This window comes from Megalops cyprinoides, chromosome 8 (assembly GCF_013368585.1).
Source record: "Megalops cyprinoides isolate fMegCyp1 chromosome 8, fMegCyp1.pri, whole genome shotgun sequence".
Taxonomy (NCBI): domain Eukaryota; kingdom Metazoa; phylum Chordata; class Actinopteri; order Elopiformes; family Megalopidae; genus Megalops; species Megalops cyprinoides.
In genome coordinates, this window is record NC_050590.1 from 4,766,599 (window position 1) to 4,786,132 (window position 19,534).

At 43.0% G+C, this 19,534-nt stretch overlaps 1 protein-coding gene across 1 annotated transcript in view; it reads right to left on the reverse strand.

The window, feature by feature from the left end:
- Nucleotides 1–19,534, reverse strand: part of LOC118782079 (protein unc-13 homolog C-like) — a 105,530-nt gene that overhangs the window by 58,988 nt on the left and 27,008 nt on the right. The window contains exons 10-16 of the mRNA XM_036535326.1: nucleotides 13,699–13,868; nucleotides 11,554–11,669; nucleotides 10,772–10,935; nucleotides 4,931–5,084; nucleotides 4,718–4,786; nucleotides 2,039–2,128; nucleotides 226–354 (exon numbers count right to left, since the gene is read on the reverse strand). Coding sequence (XP_036391219.1) covers nucleotides 226–354; nucleotides 2,039–2,128; nucleotides 4,718–4,786; nucleotides 4,931–5,084; nucleotides 10,772–10,935; nucleotides 11,554–11,669; nucleotides 13,699–13,868 — 892 coding nt within the window. The remainder of the gene's footprint in view (nucleotides 1–225; nucleotides 355–2,038; nucleotides 2,129–4,717; nucleotides 4,787–4,930; nucleotides 5,085–10,771; nucleotides 10,936–11,553; nucleotides 11,670–13,698; nucleotides 13,869–19,534) is intronic.

A 19,534-nucleotide genomic window follows, 5' to 3' on the forward strand; every position in this document is an offset into this window, starting at 1 on the left:
ACCCTTTCTGCAGTGTGAAGGCCTAACAAAGACCCTACAGTCTGAAACAAATGCCTTCAAACAACTCATGTTTCTCCATGAAATAGAGACATTTGTGGGACCTGGGGCCCGTGTGGGCATTAATCCTGGAAATAAAGTCATTTGTTTCCAGTGAGACATCTTAGGTGAAATGCCTTGGTTTAAGGTAAGGCATCAGTGGCACTAATTACCAAACAGCTCTCCTACCTGATCGAGAAGCTGGTTGTAGAGCTCGTGGCAGTTGTCGAAAATGTACTTGTAGGTGGAGTCCAGACAGGCCCGTACGCAATCCTTCACCACCATGCTGGCTCTGGGTGGACTCTGAAGCTCCTGCACCTGAAAAACAACACCAAAAACATTGCTGTTTCCCTAAAGCTACTACTTTTACTACTGAACATGAGACTTTCATTTGGTTGATAGATACCTTTGCCCCAACCCACATGGCTGACAATTAACAATATTATTAGATAATTATATTACTATTGACAATAATACCAGTTAATTACATCATATTATATCATACGTTATTAAAAATGTTATGCAATATTATCATATCATAATTATATTTCTAATATGTTTTTAATGGTGCTAATAATATTAAAGACATTACTCGTAATTAACATTTAGAAACATTGCTTAATGTTACATCGATTTACAGAGCTTCAAACAGCGCTGATACGTGCTGAGGGCACACGGCACATTCGCCCTGCTAAAGGGAACATCAAGAGCATGTGGGAATCAAGCACGAAACCTCTGCAACTCCTTCGAAAGCTACAGCCATCCAGCTACAATAGCCACATTCCCAGTACTGCGGCAACCATGATGCCACAGATTTACACCTGTGTGCCCGCCCCATAGCGTATGTAAAAATAGAATGAATAAAATAAATATACGAATAGAAATGTGAATGTCTACATGCACACACATACAAAAGGAAACAGAGAAATACAAATATTTACAAAAGCGAGGCTGCAGGTTAAGGCAAAGCAGAAACTTGGCGAACATTTTTGACTACATCTTTCCTGACTGAAGCCCCTACTCAATGCACCAGCAATGCACTTTGATTTACCCAATGACTAGTCCTTATTAGAACTTGACACCACATGCACGTAAAAACCATTTGTGAAATTAATAGAGTGGATTATACAGTCACAAATGCCATTACATTAAATACAAATATATCTCAATATTTCTCACAAGGTTTTAACACCAGCCTTGTGCTCCTTGCTTCAATGGAAGAAACTGACATGCTTAGCTAAAAATACCAATGTTTAAACTACATATTGAATATGAGGATGCTTTATGACCAGTGCTGATTGGAATTAAAACGGCTGACTATGAATCAAAATGTGTCAGCTGATCATTATCAGGATGTGACTATAATTACCTGGAAGTAATTACTATTCTTCAATATGCATTCTAACAGCTTGTACACATTATTGGCAAGCTGTAAAACATCAGAAGCGGTAAAATTTATTTCACAGTACCAGAATGTGTTCAGAGAGTGGAAGTCAAGAGTACTCTTTTGAGAGTGTAATTTCTCTGAAATTCACAGAAATCCATGCAATGGTTGTTAAATTGGCAACTTATGTTATTTTTATGACTCTGTGTTTCATTCAAATAGTAAGTATATTAACTTCTAATTCATTTTGTGTCATTGCTATTACAGTTAAGTAGAAGTTCAAAAGCATATAAGACCTACAATGAACAATTTTAGAAAGAAGAGAAAAGGTCAGATATGCCCAGTACAATAAAAATCATAACTGATGGCCCTGCTCCTCTCAAAGCTGCAGTGTTCATTCAGAACAACACGTCCAGATCTACGTGTCTCCTCATCTGGAATTGCTATCAAATTCAGCAGGCCAGCTGGAAACTCTCAACCTCAATCAACAGCAAGACACGATAACTGCACTTAACCGGGAGCCATAGAGAAAAACAAATTAAAGCTGATGTTATCAAGAACAGAAAAAACAGAGATGGCAGCAGCTGTCGCTGATGGAGAAGATAAAAGGGTCCATACCTTCATCCTGAAGAAGGTGATGCTGGTTAGGAGATCCACCGTGGACTTCAGGTCCTGGAGCCTCTCAGGGTTTCCAGCAGGGAAATTATCCTGGTGATTACAGAGTGGGAATAAGAGACCTGCTTCATCACACCTTCTCTTTCTCTCTATAATACAACACTTCATTTAATTCTTTTCCTCCTGTCCAGAAACAGCTATGTGCATCTCCACTATGAGTCTTCATTACCAACATCAACTATTGATGACCTGTTCAGGAATGTGGCAGACTCATGCTGTAAGGCTCAGAGATCAATACAGACCACAGGATCAACATGTCTGATGTTACTCCAATTTACCACATATGTGAGAAAAGGTAATAGCCCAAAACATCGTCTTTATCAACCAAGATGGCAGACTGTCTACAGTAAAATTCTGCATCTTTGATGTGATAGTTCTACCTCTACAACAATTTGCATAGTAACCAGAACTCCATAGCTGGAACAAGAAGAAACACAGAGAGAGCATAATGTCCTTGATGATAAATGGTGCATATTGTAACATTATGTCTTTTCGGATGGGTGTCTGTGAAACAGGAATGTGTTGATTTCAGCAAATGGTGGCAATAATTCCACATAAATTGCAGAACGTGTTCAGCAATGACGATTAGATATTTTGCAATTGTAGCATTGATGAATTGCATGTTTGATTTCACAAGCAAAAACAGTTCAAAATAAAGTATGGAATATGAAACATGACAACATCGGTCAAGGCTTTCGCTGAGAGCTTCTTCCAAAAAATGCGGAATTTGGTTTTCAGCCGATATTTGCATAATTGCATTTGAATCATTTCCGTGCTGATGGCAATATTTCTGTGTGCTCTAGTTTGAAAATGTCAGTGAATCTGGAAGGCGGAAAGTTATGTAAGGACAGAGAGAAATCTCAGTTAGCATTTCTCAAGAAATTTCCCAGAATCCTGAAGCAATTCCTCTGTTTTCGCTAGGGACATAAATAAGAAACTAACACATTTTTGGATGATTTCACCACACCAGTGGTGAAATCTGGTATTTTTTTTGTGGGGTGCCATATTTTGGGAGTTAATGACTTACTGAGATGGAAACAGATTAATGTAAATTATCTTTTTCTTCACTAATGTACAGCGGAGGGGGAAAAAAGCATGCATACACAAACACACACACGCATGCACACACACACAGAGCCTGGGGACAATGACAGCAAATGCAGCGTGTGTGACATCATCACCCTGCTACACGTATCAGCAGCGCTCTGACTGGAGGAGCTAGTGGGAAAGTAAACACACAGGGACAAAGCCAAATACTCTGTACGGAGGAGCCCTGCTGGCCCCGCTGGCCTGTATGCAGCAGTGTAGCATAGTGGTAAGGAGCAGGGCTTGTAGCTGAAAGGTTGCTGGTTTGATTCCCAGCTGGGGCACTGCTGCTGTACCTTTGGACAAGGTACTATATCCCAGAATTGACTCATTAAATATCCAGCTGTATAAACACGTAAACATGTAAAAACTGTTAACCTATATAAGTTGCTCTGGATAAGAACATCTGTTAAATGACAACGTAATGTGTGGAGGGGCTCTGGTGGCCACGCTGTCTGTGTGGATATTTTAATAAGGCATGTTCGGTCTTTGGCTGTGCCCTCTACATGCTTCTTAAGCGGGTGTTCAGAGTCTGAATAGACAGAGAAGAGGAGGGAAAGCTTCCCGGGGAGCGACGAGGACAAAGACGGCAGCTGGACCTCCCACATCTCACTGGTAGACTGGGGATTGCTTTATCGAGAAAAAAAAAACACACACGCACAAAAAAAGAGGCAGGAAACGTCGCTTTAACTCAAGGCACGCCGAGAGCTGCCTCACGCCTTTTCTGCCCAATCTGTCGCTCCGTTTCAGGAAAAGCGAAGTCAACGCTGTTCAGAATTTCATTACAGAAGGAAATCTGCAGTGTCTCGCTGAGTGTCTCCGCTGATCTGGAATCGTATTACTGCCTGATGGTATTTGCACTGTTGGGAGGGACAGCTGAGGCACTTGCGGGGCGCAGAGAAAGCGAGGACGATACTCTCTGGCTGCCCTCAGTAAACATGTCAATTCTGAAACATTCACGCGAGTCCCGGATAAATCCAAGTCCGGAAATCAAATCGCCAACACCTGCGCGTCTCCGCCGTGTTAGCGGAGCAACTATCTTTGGAGTCTGGAATTCTACAACCTCACCGTGCACTTCAGGTATTGTTACTCTGAGACGCAAAGGGTTTTCATTTGAAATGAAAGCCTTTTTCTGGCGCTGAATGCCATGTCTCAACAATATTCCATAAACCTGAAGGGCTTCAAGTCGCTTCAAGCCGCTGCTGTAGCATGTATTCTCAACAGCTTACGGAAGTGACCGACATGCAAACGTTAACAGGAAAAATCTAGAGAAAGAGGAAAACACTGAATATGAAATCTAACACACCATACTCTCCCTGTTTTGTTTACCAGATATGTGTGTGTGTGTGCATACATATGTCACATATATGAATTCACTCACAATCTGTTCCACTTCCATTCCTGCAGTACAGCTATTCTATACCAACCCATCGGGTGTAATAAATGGCTAAAATCTCAGATATATACTTCAGATATACGTTGCTTTACGATGAATACAGGATTCTCACCCATTCAGAAGATTTCTCTCATACATACCCGATATTTAGACAAATCAATCCTCAAAGAATTGTGCAGCTGATCAAGGAGCTTGACAAATTTTTCCCTCTGTGGAGAAAAAAAAAACATCCTTATTACAATTCTAACTTCATGGAGCAGCCCTACTGTAACAGCAAACAGCGACTTCCTTCTGCTTTAAGTAAACTGCACTCAACAAGGACAGCGGTGGGACACGGGACATTGCGGACTCACCCCGAAGTTGGAGGCGGCGAATCGGTCCGAGGCAGAGATGTTGGTGGTGGCCGTGGTGGTGTGAGCGAAGTAGGCATTGATGTTGGCCAGCAGGTTGCTCATCACCGCGGGAACTCCGGGACACATGTACTTGGAGGACAGGCAGGAGAAATGGCTGAAACAGGGGAGAGAAGAGAGGTAAGAAGCATGAAATGCACACCATTGCCAAATGGGATCACTCCCCTTAGCTCCTGCATGAATGCAGATTAATGAATTCATACACATAAAGAAATCATGTAGATATTCAAGGTGCTCTGAACCTGTCATGGCTTTACGCTGCACCATTAGTCAAAGGATTTCCACAATTCCTATAATTTTCCACAGCGCCACCTCTTCAACCTCTCTACAGTACAATATAAGAGGTAAAGCTATGGGAAATTACAGGAATTGTGGAAATCCACAGATGATTAACTAAAGGAGGTCACATGTAGAGAAATGGAGAGTATGGAATTGTATAGCCCTCAACCACCCTCCACCCCCCCACCGGTTCAGAGGACCAGTGGAAGTTCAGACAGAATAGCATTTGTATCTAATGGGACTGCCGTCAGGTAGCTCTCATTAGGGAATGAATGAGAGAGAGAGAGCGTCAGAGACAATGCTCAGAATGGCAGAGGTCTGCCGCCCGCCCACGCAGCAGGCTGCTAAAATTAGCACTGACCCTGCAGGGTACATCGGAAAATTACAGCACCTGGACGGGGGAGCTGCAATTACGAGGTAGTGGGTGGGCACCTTAAGACTCGCATGAAAGGACGTCACACCTTTCCTTTCAATTAGAAGGCTTCCACTTTGTCTCCAGGGTGAGATCGTTAATCTCCACCGATCATTGCTCATTACAAAGGCCTTCAGCCCTTCTGAAGCGGATACAAGTAGCAGATACAATGTGCATTTAAGCACTGGCTGAAGGATTCCACTGAAAAGCATGAAGTGATAAACCAGATAAACCAGTGCAACTGACTGTCCCATTCTGATGGGGTGGCTCCTCCCAGACACGATCCCTGTCTGTACTGGTCCCTCAGTGGTGGAATGAACTCCCCATGGGGTTTTGGACAGCAGAATCACTGGCCATCTTCTGACACAGACTGATGACTCACCTCTTCAGACTGCATCTCTGTTCCACCTTAATCCCTACCCCCTAACACCTGTTGCTTGTATTACTTGCTGTGTATTTTATGTGTAGTATTGCAATGTGTTATGGATTCTGTGTCCTAGTGACTGTGATTACTTGCTGCTTAATTTACTTGTAGTTTAGGTATGGATACCGTGATTTACTGGCTGTGTGATATATGGTAGTGTGTGTACTTGACTTCCCTGAGTTTTCTAGGCCGTCTAGTCAAGTTACTAAGTTGCTAGTGCTTGAATACTGCTGTGCTCACACTCACTGGTCTGGGAGTATTGTTAGCCTGGTCTGACACCGTTGCTCATTTAACTTGAATGGATAAATTTCTGTTCTCTTGCACTGGAAGTTGCTCTGGAAAGGACCGTCTGCTAAACAAATGTAATGTTATGCAATTGATAATGATATTGTACTGCAACGTACATTCATGATTCCAGAAACTGTTAATTTACCTGCACATGAATATAACCTCACCTGATTTCCTGAAGCAGGCGTAATAAAAGGGATGTGTGAATGAATGTTGTCACACATGGATCTTGCTGCCATGATTACATGGGATCTGAATCCCTCTCTTGGCACTATGGCGGGTGGGTGTGCAGGATGGGACAGGATTTGGGCCTTCATCTCTGTCGGAGAGGCAGACTGTTCCCACAGCACCTGCTGAGAGGAGCAGGTCCTGCATGTGCCGTGACGCACCTCACACCCCAGGAAGCATAACAACAGGCGGCCTGGCTTCCTGACAGGGCCCCGGCCCCAGCTCCGATAAGCGGCCTGAACCTCGTCGGATGGCAGGGGAGATGAAGACGGTGAGAGACACAGCGCTTTCTCCACAGAAACGTAATCGTGACGATGATCTACGCACACGCTCTTCGCACCCCTGTTACGTGGCGGCTACGTCAGCGTGCACCCCTGACCTACTTCCGCCTTTTTTTTTTTTTATTTTCGCCTGAATTTTTATCCGTTTGCGGTTTTCATTTGGGCAAAACAATTCATTAATGCCATGCATGAAAACACACGTTCATTATTTGATTGCCTTCAGCAGAACGTCTCATTTGAAAGTAATGATTTGCAGGACTATTAATGAGCTGTCAGGCATTGGAGACATAATGTATGAAAAGGGATATGCTTCATGTGTTTTTCCAGTTAAAACCAGTCAATGACTAGTCGGAAAGATTCTTCATTATTGTGAACACATCACTGTGAATGCGATATATTCAGATATATGAATAGTGCTGGAATAAAGGTCAGAAGTCTATGATTTCTTCATGTCACCTTGTTGACCACATTCATGTGTCCACCTGTTGTGTTCCTTCAATGCAAACTGTATTGCTCTTCAGTAGCATTGTCACTTTCACTTTAAGAGCTCCCAGGAAGGAGGTGCTGATTTTCCTTCTGCTAGCTACAATTTTCCCCAAACGCAAAACTGACACGCACAATATGATAACACATAAGCTGTGGAGCAGGGAGAAATAATCGATGATCTGTCAGTGTTTCAGTTGAGAAATAGCTGACTTTGACAAAAATGTCAATCATTGTTCCATGAGAAAAAAAAAATCATAGAAGTCATACATATAGGTCATACATACAAGAGGCATGTTTGAATTAGCTTTGCTTTCTAAGAATAGGGTGGTGATAGCTTTGGTCTCTCCTTTCGTGAGAACAGGGTGGTGACAATTGTGGTCTCTCCTTTCATGAGAACAGGGTGGTGATAACTTTGGTCTCTCCTTTTCTAAGAAAACAGTGGACTCATATTTGATCTCACCCTTCCAACAAAGAGGGTGGAGTTCATTTTTGGTCTCTCCTTTCCTGAGAACAGGATAGAGTTAGCTTTGCTCTCTACTGCAAAGAAACTCTCTAGGGACAATCAGAATAAATTACACCTGTTACAGGTCGTTGGGTTTATTGTCCACAAACACTGTCTCTTTATTCTGCCTCTCTCTGGTGAACACAGATGTGGGTCACAGATCGTAACAGTCCCTCTCTCTGCCTTTCTGACTCAGGTCCTGGCTAAGAAATATGACTTAATGAGTATTACAATAAAAATGCACAATTGTAATTAGATGTACTTTAGTGGGTTGAGACTGAGACTCTGGGAGAAGTAGACTCTCTCATTATAGTGGCAAAAAGTACATATTTACACCGGAGGGTGTGAATCGTTACTGCAAATTTGTTTCAAACGCGTGCACTTCAAACAGCTAATGCCTGTGATTCTCCCATTAGATTATTATCTTGTCATCTGCCAGAAGAGTGCTGACCATTAATGGCTCGTTTGGAAAAGTCTGTACACTGCAGTCAGTAAAAACATACTTCACTTACAAACTGAACAAAGTACGGGCTGCTGAATCAGAAAGAGTAAGTCTTAAAAAACACAAGCATGCACACGCATGCACGCACGCTTGCACGCACACACATCCAGTCTCTAGGGCTGGTAGACCTTCAATAAAGTGCTGGTTCTGGAACAAAGCAATGTATTAGAGCTAATCAATGGCCAGCAGACCCTGACCACAGTGATACGGGTCAGCCGAGGTGTGGAAATGGGATATTGACCTGACAGAGGTAACGTCTTTATGGCACTTTATTTAATACAATCCTATGCACTAAAGTCTCAGACACCACATAGAAAATAAAATTTTTCGAGAACTGATCTTTATGTTTCAGGGAGGATAGTGATACTTTCTAATATATTTCTGCTGATCTATCCAAAATATTTCATACTGAGATGAATTAATGTACTCACAAATAGCCTAAGGCTTTTTTTTCATATTACTGGTCCATGGAGCCCTTTTGACCGTGGTGAAGGCAATTACAAAACGTGCATTTCCGTTTCACTTGAATGAATTTCATATTCTGGATCTACTTGAATGCACTGCTCCTTAAACGTCCTCTACGTTTCAGCTGTCTCTTATATTGACTAGTCAGGTTAGCAAGTTAGCTTGTGGTAGGGGTTGATCAGCGTTGTGCTAACACTGGTCTGGGAGTGTTGTTAGCCTGGCCTAACACTGTTGCTCATTTAACTAGGATATACCTCTGTTCTCTTGTGCCAGAAGTCACTCTGGATAAGAGCATCTGCTAAATGAATGTAATATATTGTGTAGGAAGCGAAATGCACTTATAACTTTGTCATCTTTCTGATGTTAAGGTGTTGGACCCTTCAACAGACAGATATTTGCCATTCTTGATTTTTTGAGATGTTCAAAATATTGGCAAGGACTCCTGGCTAATGATTCAGTGATAGGAAGTGTGAATGAGCCAGGCAAGACAGCAGGCGCCTTCGGCCACACAGAAGGGGCGGGGAGTGGGAGGGGGGGGGAGGGGGGGGCGGTGTAAGGTCCAGCCAGGGACACAGCGTCAGATATGCGCATACAGCCCAGGTGAAAAAGGCTGATTTCAGACAAAAAAAATCCTTTGAAAAAATATGACCGCTGAGTAGAATAAATATCACTTTACAACATAAGCGCTGAGCAGAAGAAATATCGTTTTACAATACGGACGCTGATCGGAATAAAATATCCTTCTACAATACGGGAGGGGAGCAGCGGGCCCCCCCCAGCCTGAGCAGAGGCTGACATGGACACGCCCTGTAGGGGGCAGCAGTATGTTTGGCAGGCACGTACACGCCACCAAAGGTGTGCTGCTGTTTACGACTCTCCCCTTTCCCAACAGGCCCCGTCGGCATGCAATTCTACGGTTCTACAGTCTCCGAGAGCGAGGCGAGGGCCCAGGAGGTGATCCTGGCAGGAGCCTTAGCGCGTGAAACCCTGATTCATTACAGAGAGCGATTGTCCACCTGCAGCGGGATTCGGCGCACAGCACTGCGTCACAAATCCCGCTTAATTACTGCCTGTTTTTCAGGAACTGCTGGAAGTGCTCGGCGAGACAATGAAAAACAACGACTTCAAAAAAAAAAAAAAACCAGCAACTGCTTCCACAGAAATTCCCATTACAGTTTGCGATGGCTGGCGCCTCTTGCTAAAATCGCCCGAAAGACTAGATGTTCTCCGTTCTCACATTCTGCCTCTCACCGCACCGCAGCGAAGCGACTTTCCACTTTCCGATGAGCTGTCCTGACAAACGAGATCGAAGCCTGGAGAAGATAAGGCCCCTGAACACTTTCCAATTTCATATCTTTGGCAAAGTCCAGCAAAGGGAGCCATCTGGAGTAACATCATGCTTTATATGGTGCTATCAAGTCCGGAGCTATTGTGCGACAGGGCTAGGCAAACATAAACAGAGGCAGCTGGGAAAAACGCTGCGGTTACGTGCCTCTCGTCAATAAGTGTCATTCATAAAAAAAGTCAACCCTCATTATTCAGTCTGGCAGCAATCCCAGCACCCAAAGCTTTTATACTTGAGAACAATTATTCTAGAGTATGCAGCAAGCAGGTGTCAATGTCCACCCTCCATTACATTTATCAGATAAAACTGCCACACACACACACACACACACACACACACACACACACACAATTTCACAACAATGCCTCTCAGTTCTATGTGTAATGGCAATCAATGGGGTGTGAACAGGTTAAGGTACAGCATGTCTGTCAAAACATGTCCATCTGCACTTTTCGTGCTGTTATGTGTTGATGCATGAAGAGATCTTTCAGACGTGATGAGTGTTTCAATTATAAATGACCCACTGATGGGCTCACGATCAAACACAGGAGCACAGACGGTCTGTTACTCACGTCATGGCCTGGTATATGGCTTCCACCCCGTAACGCATGGCGAACTCGTCCACAATTTCCTGAGAGACATCGTCGAAGTAGACCTTCCAGGCCTCCTCACCCTTGACCTCGGGAATCTTCACCACCCCACCGTTCTTCACCTCCGTCAGGTAGTGGAACAGGTTCTGCCAGGACGTCATGTCACAAACGCTGACTTTGAGAACACAGCACCTTACTTCCCGTTAAGGCTAACAAGGCAAGGATTCTGCTCAGCCTATTCACACGGAGGCTCATTAAAAACACTGATCTGCTCTGGTAGAGCCCCCCTGTACTTACCCTGAGCACACCCATACAGAACAGTGTAGAAGAGGACACATCCTCCATCTCCAAGTTCTGTTTCTTGCTCACATCACCTCAAAGCCTCCCCACACTTTTCTACGTGGGATTTTGAGTAAAGTCCTTCAAAGGGAAACCATCTGAAGAAGTGTTATGCTTTATAACTACAATTACCCTGTGCATCCATCTATACTACATATCCATGTAGGCAAGCCTTTAGCCAATTAAGGCAAGACACTGTGAAAATTTGGTGAACTTGAGTACCTTCATCTTAAGGTCACCTGCATTCATTCAGAATAATAACTAACATAATTACGTCACTTATATCATAAATAGAAATATCTCCAGGACCCGGGTTGCTTCTACTGCTACTGTTCACATTCAATTAATTCAGCTTTTTTCTCCATGAGTACCTTGATACTGTTGCTGTGTGGTTTAGCAGACTGAAAAGGTGATGTGTGCTGTACCTCGTGCAGGCAGGTGTATTGGCCATGGGGCGGAGCCACCTTCTCCTCTCCTTTCATCTCCACACTGATCTTCAGCCTTATGGCTCCGGACACTGCAGACTTATCAGTTCGCTTCTCTGCAGGGGCGGAAATCAGGAGTGAAATTTTTAGGAACTAATCTTTGTCATTTATATGTTACATTTATATGTAATAGTACTGTTAATTTATATGTAATAGTACTGTGTCCTCAAACAGACGCTGCTCTCAGCTGAGAACTGTCTCATTGTGGAACTGTACACATCCTGTCCCCGTACTGTCGCTATACTTGCTGTATGCACTTTTGTAAGTCGCTTTGGATAAAAGCGTCTGCTAAATAAATAAATGTAAATGTAAATGTACTTACCATTCATATAGTAAAATAAGAGAGGGGAAAGGGAAGTAAAGGCGATAAAACTAACATAAAATAAAAAGTTAATGCTAATAAAAAGTTAATAATAAGTTAATAAAAGATGTAAACTTCAGCAGCAATATAAATTCCAGCAACATTGCTGGCAGTGCTCAATGATAAAATCTGAAACTGTAATAATTTGGCTTACACCGGCAAAACGTGAGATCCATCAAGGTACAGGTCTTATTCTTTAAAGATTCTTTACTCTTCAGAGATTTTTTTATTCTTCAGAGATTCTTTATTCTTCAGAGATTCTTTATTCTTTAGAGATTCTTTATTCTTTAGAGATACCCCCGAGGCCTTCAGGTTGAAATGACTCAGATGTACAGAGTCTGTACCATAGGAGGTGGATTTTTTTTTCACCTTACCCCTCCCCTTCCTAATAAATCTGATCATGACTCACAAAATGGTCTGGAGAAACACAGGTTATTACTCTTTGCAGAAACATCCAACAATTTCATGACATCCTACCTTTATTCAATTGTCAGCGGTCTGGAGTCAGAGTAAAAGGTTTGCTGTGTAATATGCGCCTTCAGACACATTTTTTCTGGGGAAGTCTCTCCCAGCTGCCAGTTTTGGCAGGATGGAGTGTGGCAGTTATGGTTTCATACGGGTGTAATTTTGACAACGTAATTCATTTCAATTGCTGTTGCAGACTCACTGCTCTTTGACCTAAAGCACAATTGCATTTCTTTTCCTTCAGCGATTCATAATGACAAGAACACAGATGGGTGAAGGCGAAATTTTTAAACATTTTCCTCCTCAGACCACAGCAGAGTGACAGTCACAAAAAAAAAAAAACATATTTATAACGACCAAGAGGAAGCAGCAAATGAGTGTAAAATTAAATCAAGCAAGGCCACTTCATAGAGGCGTACAAAGGAGGTGGGAGGTTTAATACTCATAAAATTTAAATGCCTGTTGTCACTATTTTGAACACATCTAGAATGTTTTGAATGTCAGCTTGTGTCCCCATTTCCAGCACTCAATTTACAAATTATTCCAAATCATGACACAAACTCATGACACACGGTTTTCCAAAATACAACATGCCCTCAAACGCTAATGCCGCAGTCACACTAAGAACAATACCTCCAGCAATAACAACAATGACAAATATATGCAAAATGTACTTTGGAAAAAAACAGCTGAAATAATTGGAGCTTGTCATAACAAAAACAGTTGCTTTAAAAATGACTTTGAACCTGATACTGACAGCTGTCGTAGGATTCACTTATGAGATTGACTTTTTTAATACAATGTTCTAATGATACACCAAAACTAAAAATCATTACTAATAGAAAAAAAATCAGATGTTGTGATGAAAACAGAGAAGAACCGAATTACTCATTTCAAGCTACCATCTACATTCTTTGTGTGGTTAGGCCTCACCCTGTCTCTGTGACAGGGAAGATAGCCGGACAGTGCTGTCCCTTATGCTGCAAACATCACAGGTAAGAGTGAGAGAACCACTCTCTCCCTTGTGCTCCACTAGGGCCAGTCGTGTGGCATAGTGGTAAGGAGCATGGCTCATTACCACGGCTCAGAAGTTGTTGGTTTGATGCTACACTGGGACACTGATGGTGTACCGTTGGGCAAGGTGCTCAATTTACAATCACCTCAGTATATGCCCAGCTGTATAAATGGATAAAATCGTAAACTGTACGAGTTGCTCTGGATAAGTGACAATAATCCAGTGTAATGTAACCAGAACGTACCCAGGTTGTACCACACGTCCATCTCGCCGCTGAGTGTCCTCACTTCGATGATCGTTTGCCCGAGGAAGTCGTCCGACTCCTTTTTGAAGTGCTGCTTCACCCGCGACTTGATGTCATCGTCCTCGTCCCACACTCTCACCTTAATCCGGTCAGTGGCGTTGTGGCACTCGCTAGAACAACAAGAAACACACACGGAGGAGTTAAGTTCTGTGGCACGCTCCACCCGCAGAGAGGCAGGAAAAAACCCAAACACATGATACTGAAAACACAGTGTCATTTCAAAAACTCAGCTTTTCAAAAACACAAGGCCATCCGATGCCAAGCTCACTGTGACAGCGCACCATCTTTAAGTGTAAATTTACACTACGCATGTCCCCTACCAATGACAAGGGCCTGAGCTTTGAAATCAAGGGCATGGGATAAAGAGGTACAAATGTGTGAGAGAAGGAAAGAGAGAAAAAAGGGGGGAGAGAGAGTGAGAGTGAGTGAGACAGAGAGTGAGAGCGAGTGAAAGAGAGAGTGAGAGCGAGTGAGAGAGAGAAAGAGAGAGAGGGAGAGAGAGAGCAGCCCATATGCATCGATCACTAACTTCACTACTAACTTCTGAACTGATGCATTAAATCAGGGTAGAGATACAACAGACATAATGTGCACCAAAACATGGTCAATGTAGAATTAAGCCTTGATGGATATTCGTCTTCTAAGATAACTATGGGGACAAAAAGTACAAACACTTTTTCTCCATTCTTCTTTCCACAAAGAATAGATTTTTATATCATGCATAGAAAGGGTTTCCCTGAGGGCGAATTCCAGCACAACTTCCTTTAAAAACAACATATGTGCTAATTATTCTCTCCTTATTGCTTTTCAAGTCTAATCCACTGAACATATCACAAAATGACACTCTATGCCCACTGCAATAAATCTGAGAACTTAAAATCTCCAAAAACCTCAAGGGAGGCCATTTCAATGACTCAGAACGAGCCGAATTCATAAAGGTCCGACAGAATTTCTACCACATGAACTAGGAAGATCCCAAGATGACCCCAAAAAATAATATCAAACGGTCACACCTGCACACAGTAATAACAGAGGCAATACACAGTGCCCATCTGTTTCGCTTGCTGTCCTCTTTGATTCTATGCCATTTGCGTAGGTGCACACCGGCTAAACTCAAAGATACTGACTTCAGAGAAGTCCAGGGAGGCGGCAGAGGGCATTCAAGGTTTTTATGTACAGGAGTTTGTGAAGAGCGCTCAGTATAAAAGCTTGGAAGAACGAGCACATCCACCATGCTGTGCGATTTAAAAGTACAGTTACAGCAATGCACCAGACACTGGGGAAGAAACCCATGTATCCTGGAGAAAAGAGCATGTCAAAATCTTGTCTTTCCGAGTTCACAGTCAGCTGGGCCGACACCAGAACAGGGCCGACTAAATTCCCTCGGTGCCCCTGGAGCTTTCCCCCCACAGTTGTGTCTTGCAGAACCTCCAAGGCCCCCGGGGAGCTGGGGGGGGGGGGCGTGACACCCACACTGTACCCCCAGAGGACCCTGGCAGGCAGGTAGGAGGGGGCGAGAGGTTGCTGGCAGGCGCAGGGGGTGAGAGTCAGGCCCACGGGGGTCTGTCATTCACACGGAGAGCCAGTCCTAGTGCTTTCTGGCATGGCTGCCTGCTGCTGGTGACTTCAGGGCTCCTCTCCAGAAATAACTGAGAGCCACACTCTTTTAATCCCAGACGAGGGGGGCTGTGGGTAGTACTCGGAGGATGAAAATCAGATGCATGTAACCTCAGCCATGGGTCTGAGGTAAGCTCATGAGATGCATCCTCTCTTTAGGACAAAAACAGAGCTCATTACTCTTTAAATGCACTTGCAGAATTATTTTGGGACACTGCTGTGAACTATTGGAGGTTGACACGAATCGCTTTACTCTTCGTCTTTTCAAATCGTCTTTTAGAAGAGACCATATAGACCACAAAGAAGGGAGATACATTTGATTTCAAAAATTTGAATTGGAAAAAAACATAATTGCAATTTAGAAACTTATCCTTTAACATTTTTGAAGTATTACTTAATAATCTTGGTGAATAAAAAGGCAGCTCTAATTATTACGACCAAGGTTTAATCTGTAACATTCAAAACGTCTTACAGATGAGGATAAACTGGGGAATATTAAGTATTCATTTTGAAAACGTCGTTATGAATTTGAAATTAAGGGACAAAGTGCTCTTATCTGTTCTGCAAAGCCCTTTTAAAAAGTGAAACCCAAATTAAATATTGCACAGGACAAATCTATCTGCCTTCCAGTCCCACTAACAAAGTAGGATCCCTCAATTCTTTGATTTCTCCTCTCACAGGCGACCAAACAGATGGTGCTTTCAAAACACATTGTCAAGACGTCGGGATTTCAAAAACAGGAAATGAACTGTTGAAAATTCTTTGTGAATGCGGGCTCAGTTTCCCACCGCCACTTGGCTAAATGAATACAAATGACACAGTGAAGTATGTGTATCTGCACGAAATACAGCTGAAAACTGCCCAAACCCTGCACTTCAGCTACCTGCGCTATCCCCCTGATGATTATGCTGAAAACAGATACAAAAACCGCAACCTCGCACTGGCAAAACAATGTACAATTGGCAAAACTGTGTAACCTGGCCTTACAGCCCAAATGTTGACGAGGGTACGGGAAGCTCAATACGGGATGTTTTGGAGTTGTATCAGGTATCAGCTTTAGGTGTTAAAAAACAACACACACATACACAAGTGAGTTCCAAACTACGATGTCTGATGTGATGTCAGTACTTTCATACAAAAGGACACTGTACTCTGCTACACCACATCAGTATCTGTGGTAGTTTTGATGGGGGCTGCCCCCAGTGAAAACCATATTATCAAGCATGTCTTGTCCACAGCTCAGACCCAGAATGTAGTGCTAGTTTTGCCTGTAATTCCTTTGAGATTCATCACTGTAGTTTAACAAAAGAGATGTGAAGTAAGGGGTACTAGCTGAAGGCTGGCCTTGAGAGAAGAGGAAAGCATTTCTGAAATTCTCATACACAATTGACTTCTTCAGGTCCATTGAAATGTCTGACTTCATTGATCAGTGTTGGGAGGCAGTGTGTTCAGACTCACACTGTCATTGTATGTATCACGAAAGGGAACGACATGACTCAGTGCCTTCCTTTCAAAGTGCAAACACGTTGGAGAATGATACTGACAAAGGTAGCTATCTGGCATGGCTACTGGTAACTAACTAATCAACTTGCTCATCTTCACATTTATGAAATTATGCTTCATTAGTTCTGATAAAGTTTAATCACAATTAACAATTTATCAATGATGAGACTGCTCCTATCATACCCAGCATGACAGCTTAAATTCCTCCAGGATCTTTGGCATATGCTTAATTATAATTTACATTCTTCTCTAATTTTAGAACTATTCAATGCCTGAGTAGCCTAGTGACATCTATCAAACTAGCTGCATGACTACTTTCAAAATCAGGTTTGTAATCCTTGGTTATTGTTTGTTGCTTTTTTTACTTGTCATTTTAAGTAATATATCAGCATGTGTACTGTCTATACACACTGTGGATGGTTTTATGTACGATGCTGGATAATGTCATCTAACATCATCTTTCTTCTTTCAACCATTAGTCTACTGCTCATTTGACCTCACAATCTGGGGGCCAAAATTCTCGACCCACATTCTACAAAATATGGCACGGTTTTGAATGTATCGCATGTCATGGTTGTATTACAGAATACATGAGCACAAAATACAACCTGACAAAATTAACACCAGTACTGTTTGTGAAACCGAGAAATGTCCATGAGGAGCCTTTATGAAGCTGTCTGCATGTCTTCGTTACTCAGGATGTCAGCATTCTGGCTGCTTTTCAGGCTATTTATTTTATGCAGCACTTTGTTATAATGACCTGCACATTAAGGCCCAGGGGGATGAATTATTCAGAAAGAATAAATTAGAAAAAAAATTTGAGATAAATTCAGCTAATGTCGGGGCTGTCGTACACCTGCAACCTCTTCTGTCTTGCCTGATACCAGGCTAATGAAAGCCCAAGATGAGGAGGTAACCTAGTAAGGGAGTGTTCATTTAGGACACACCTGTCCTGTTGCGTTTGCTGTTGGCTTTCTGCTCTGATGGGGGCGACGCAGAGCAAGCGTGTTGGGGCTAGACAGTGATCAATGAGTCACAGTGAAGTCCCTGGGCAGCAGATGGTCTCATGTCTTCCCTATCATCAATATCAAGTCCCCCCGGGGCCCGGGGGGCTGTGTGCTCTCTTAACCTCTGCAGGGTTCCACTGTCACACACAACCAGCGCAAATATATAGTGTTTCAATTTGCTGTGGAACGTGTGCAGAATCCGCAAGACCCCCCCCGGAACAGGGGGATCGCGCCTCAGACAACAACTCAATCACTACTGTAAAAAGGGAATTCAGCTCACAGGAAATAAAGAGGTACAGTGTGGGGGTGGGGGGTTAGAAACATGACCTTCCTCGTTGAAAGGGTTTTTTTTTTTTTTTTAAATTCAGCAGCATCTCAGACCCTTTGTTGGGGAAAACTGCTGGTGTCCACCCCTGAAGCTAACCAGAAGCAGAATGGCAAGGTTTTCACTTCTTCGGTGTGTCCTGTGCTTTTTGTCATGTAGGATGAGAAAAAGAAAAGGCCTTGACAGCAGACAAAAGCTGCTTCAACTGCCGCCTCACTTTCAGTGTTTTGTGTCATTACTCGTACCGAGCACAGTACCTCTGCAACACTGCCAGCTTTGATCTCAAAACTGATATTTGTGCTGGAGAGTCTGCTGGAGGATTGGTAAGTCTTAAACACAGCAGAGGCAGTGAAATATGCGGTAAGGCTTCCTGACCCTGGCCTCTGGTACACAGTGAGTATGCCGGTTTTCAAACCTGTTGAACTCTTACATATTAATGCATTATTGAGCTGTTAGGTGAATATGAATCCAGTTTTGATTGGATCACTAGACATACATGTACACCTGGTCCTTTATGAATGAAATGTGCTGTGTGGTTGTTGTGTTTTTGAAAGATTCAGGCAACTCAACTTCTTTCTGGACTTTCTGTCCAGTAAAAAACAAAAACAGTAATAGTGATTAGTATTAAATTTAATAAAAATGAACAATTCAATGAACTATTTTAGGGACCGGAACAATGATTTTAACAACCAATTAAACTAAATCAAGACAGCTGCCCTGACTTTGTTTAAGGGCCAGATATTAAAACAAAACTTTAATGAATAAATGTTAATTGCCTCTTTTTGCTAGCACAAACACACCTCTAAGGCATCTCCATCTTCAAGGCCTTAAAGCAGCTAACTGTCTGGGAATGTCAAGCACAGCTTGACAGCTCAACCGAACCTCATGAATCAGAGGCAGCTGGAACACATACGCGCACACAGAGAGACTGTGGGCCCTGGGTCAGGAAACAGCGCTGTACTGGTCAACATAAAAGGGGAACTGCCGAGTGTAAGAGGAAAGAGGGACATTTCTGGCATGTGCAAAGAACTGGCCAGCGTAAAGAATTTGGTACGGAGGTATTATCGACAGTCTGAATGCAAACCTCTTCCCTTCTCCCCAGAGCAGGGCTCAGTTTGGAATGAAACTAAACGGTAAACACAGAAGAGAAGGAAGCACACCCAATCAGAATTGCTGGCCAGCTGGACCGGAGAACACTTATACTGTCAGGTTGACGCAAGGAACTCAAGCAGCATACAAATATCACACGGAAAGAAAAAAAAAAAAAAACAACCAACAAAACAATGGGGCCAAGGACAGGCATCAAAGCTATTTGCTCTTACAT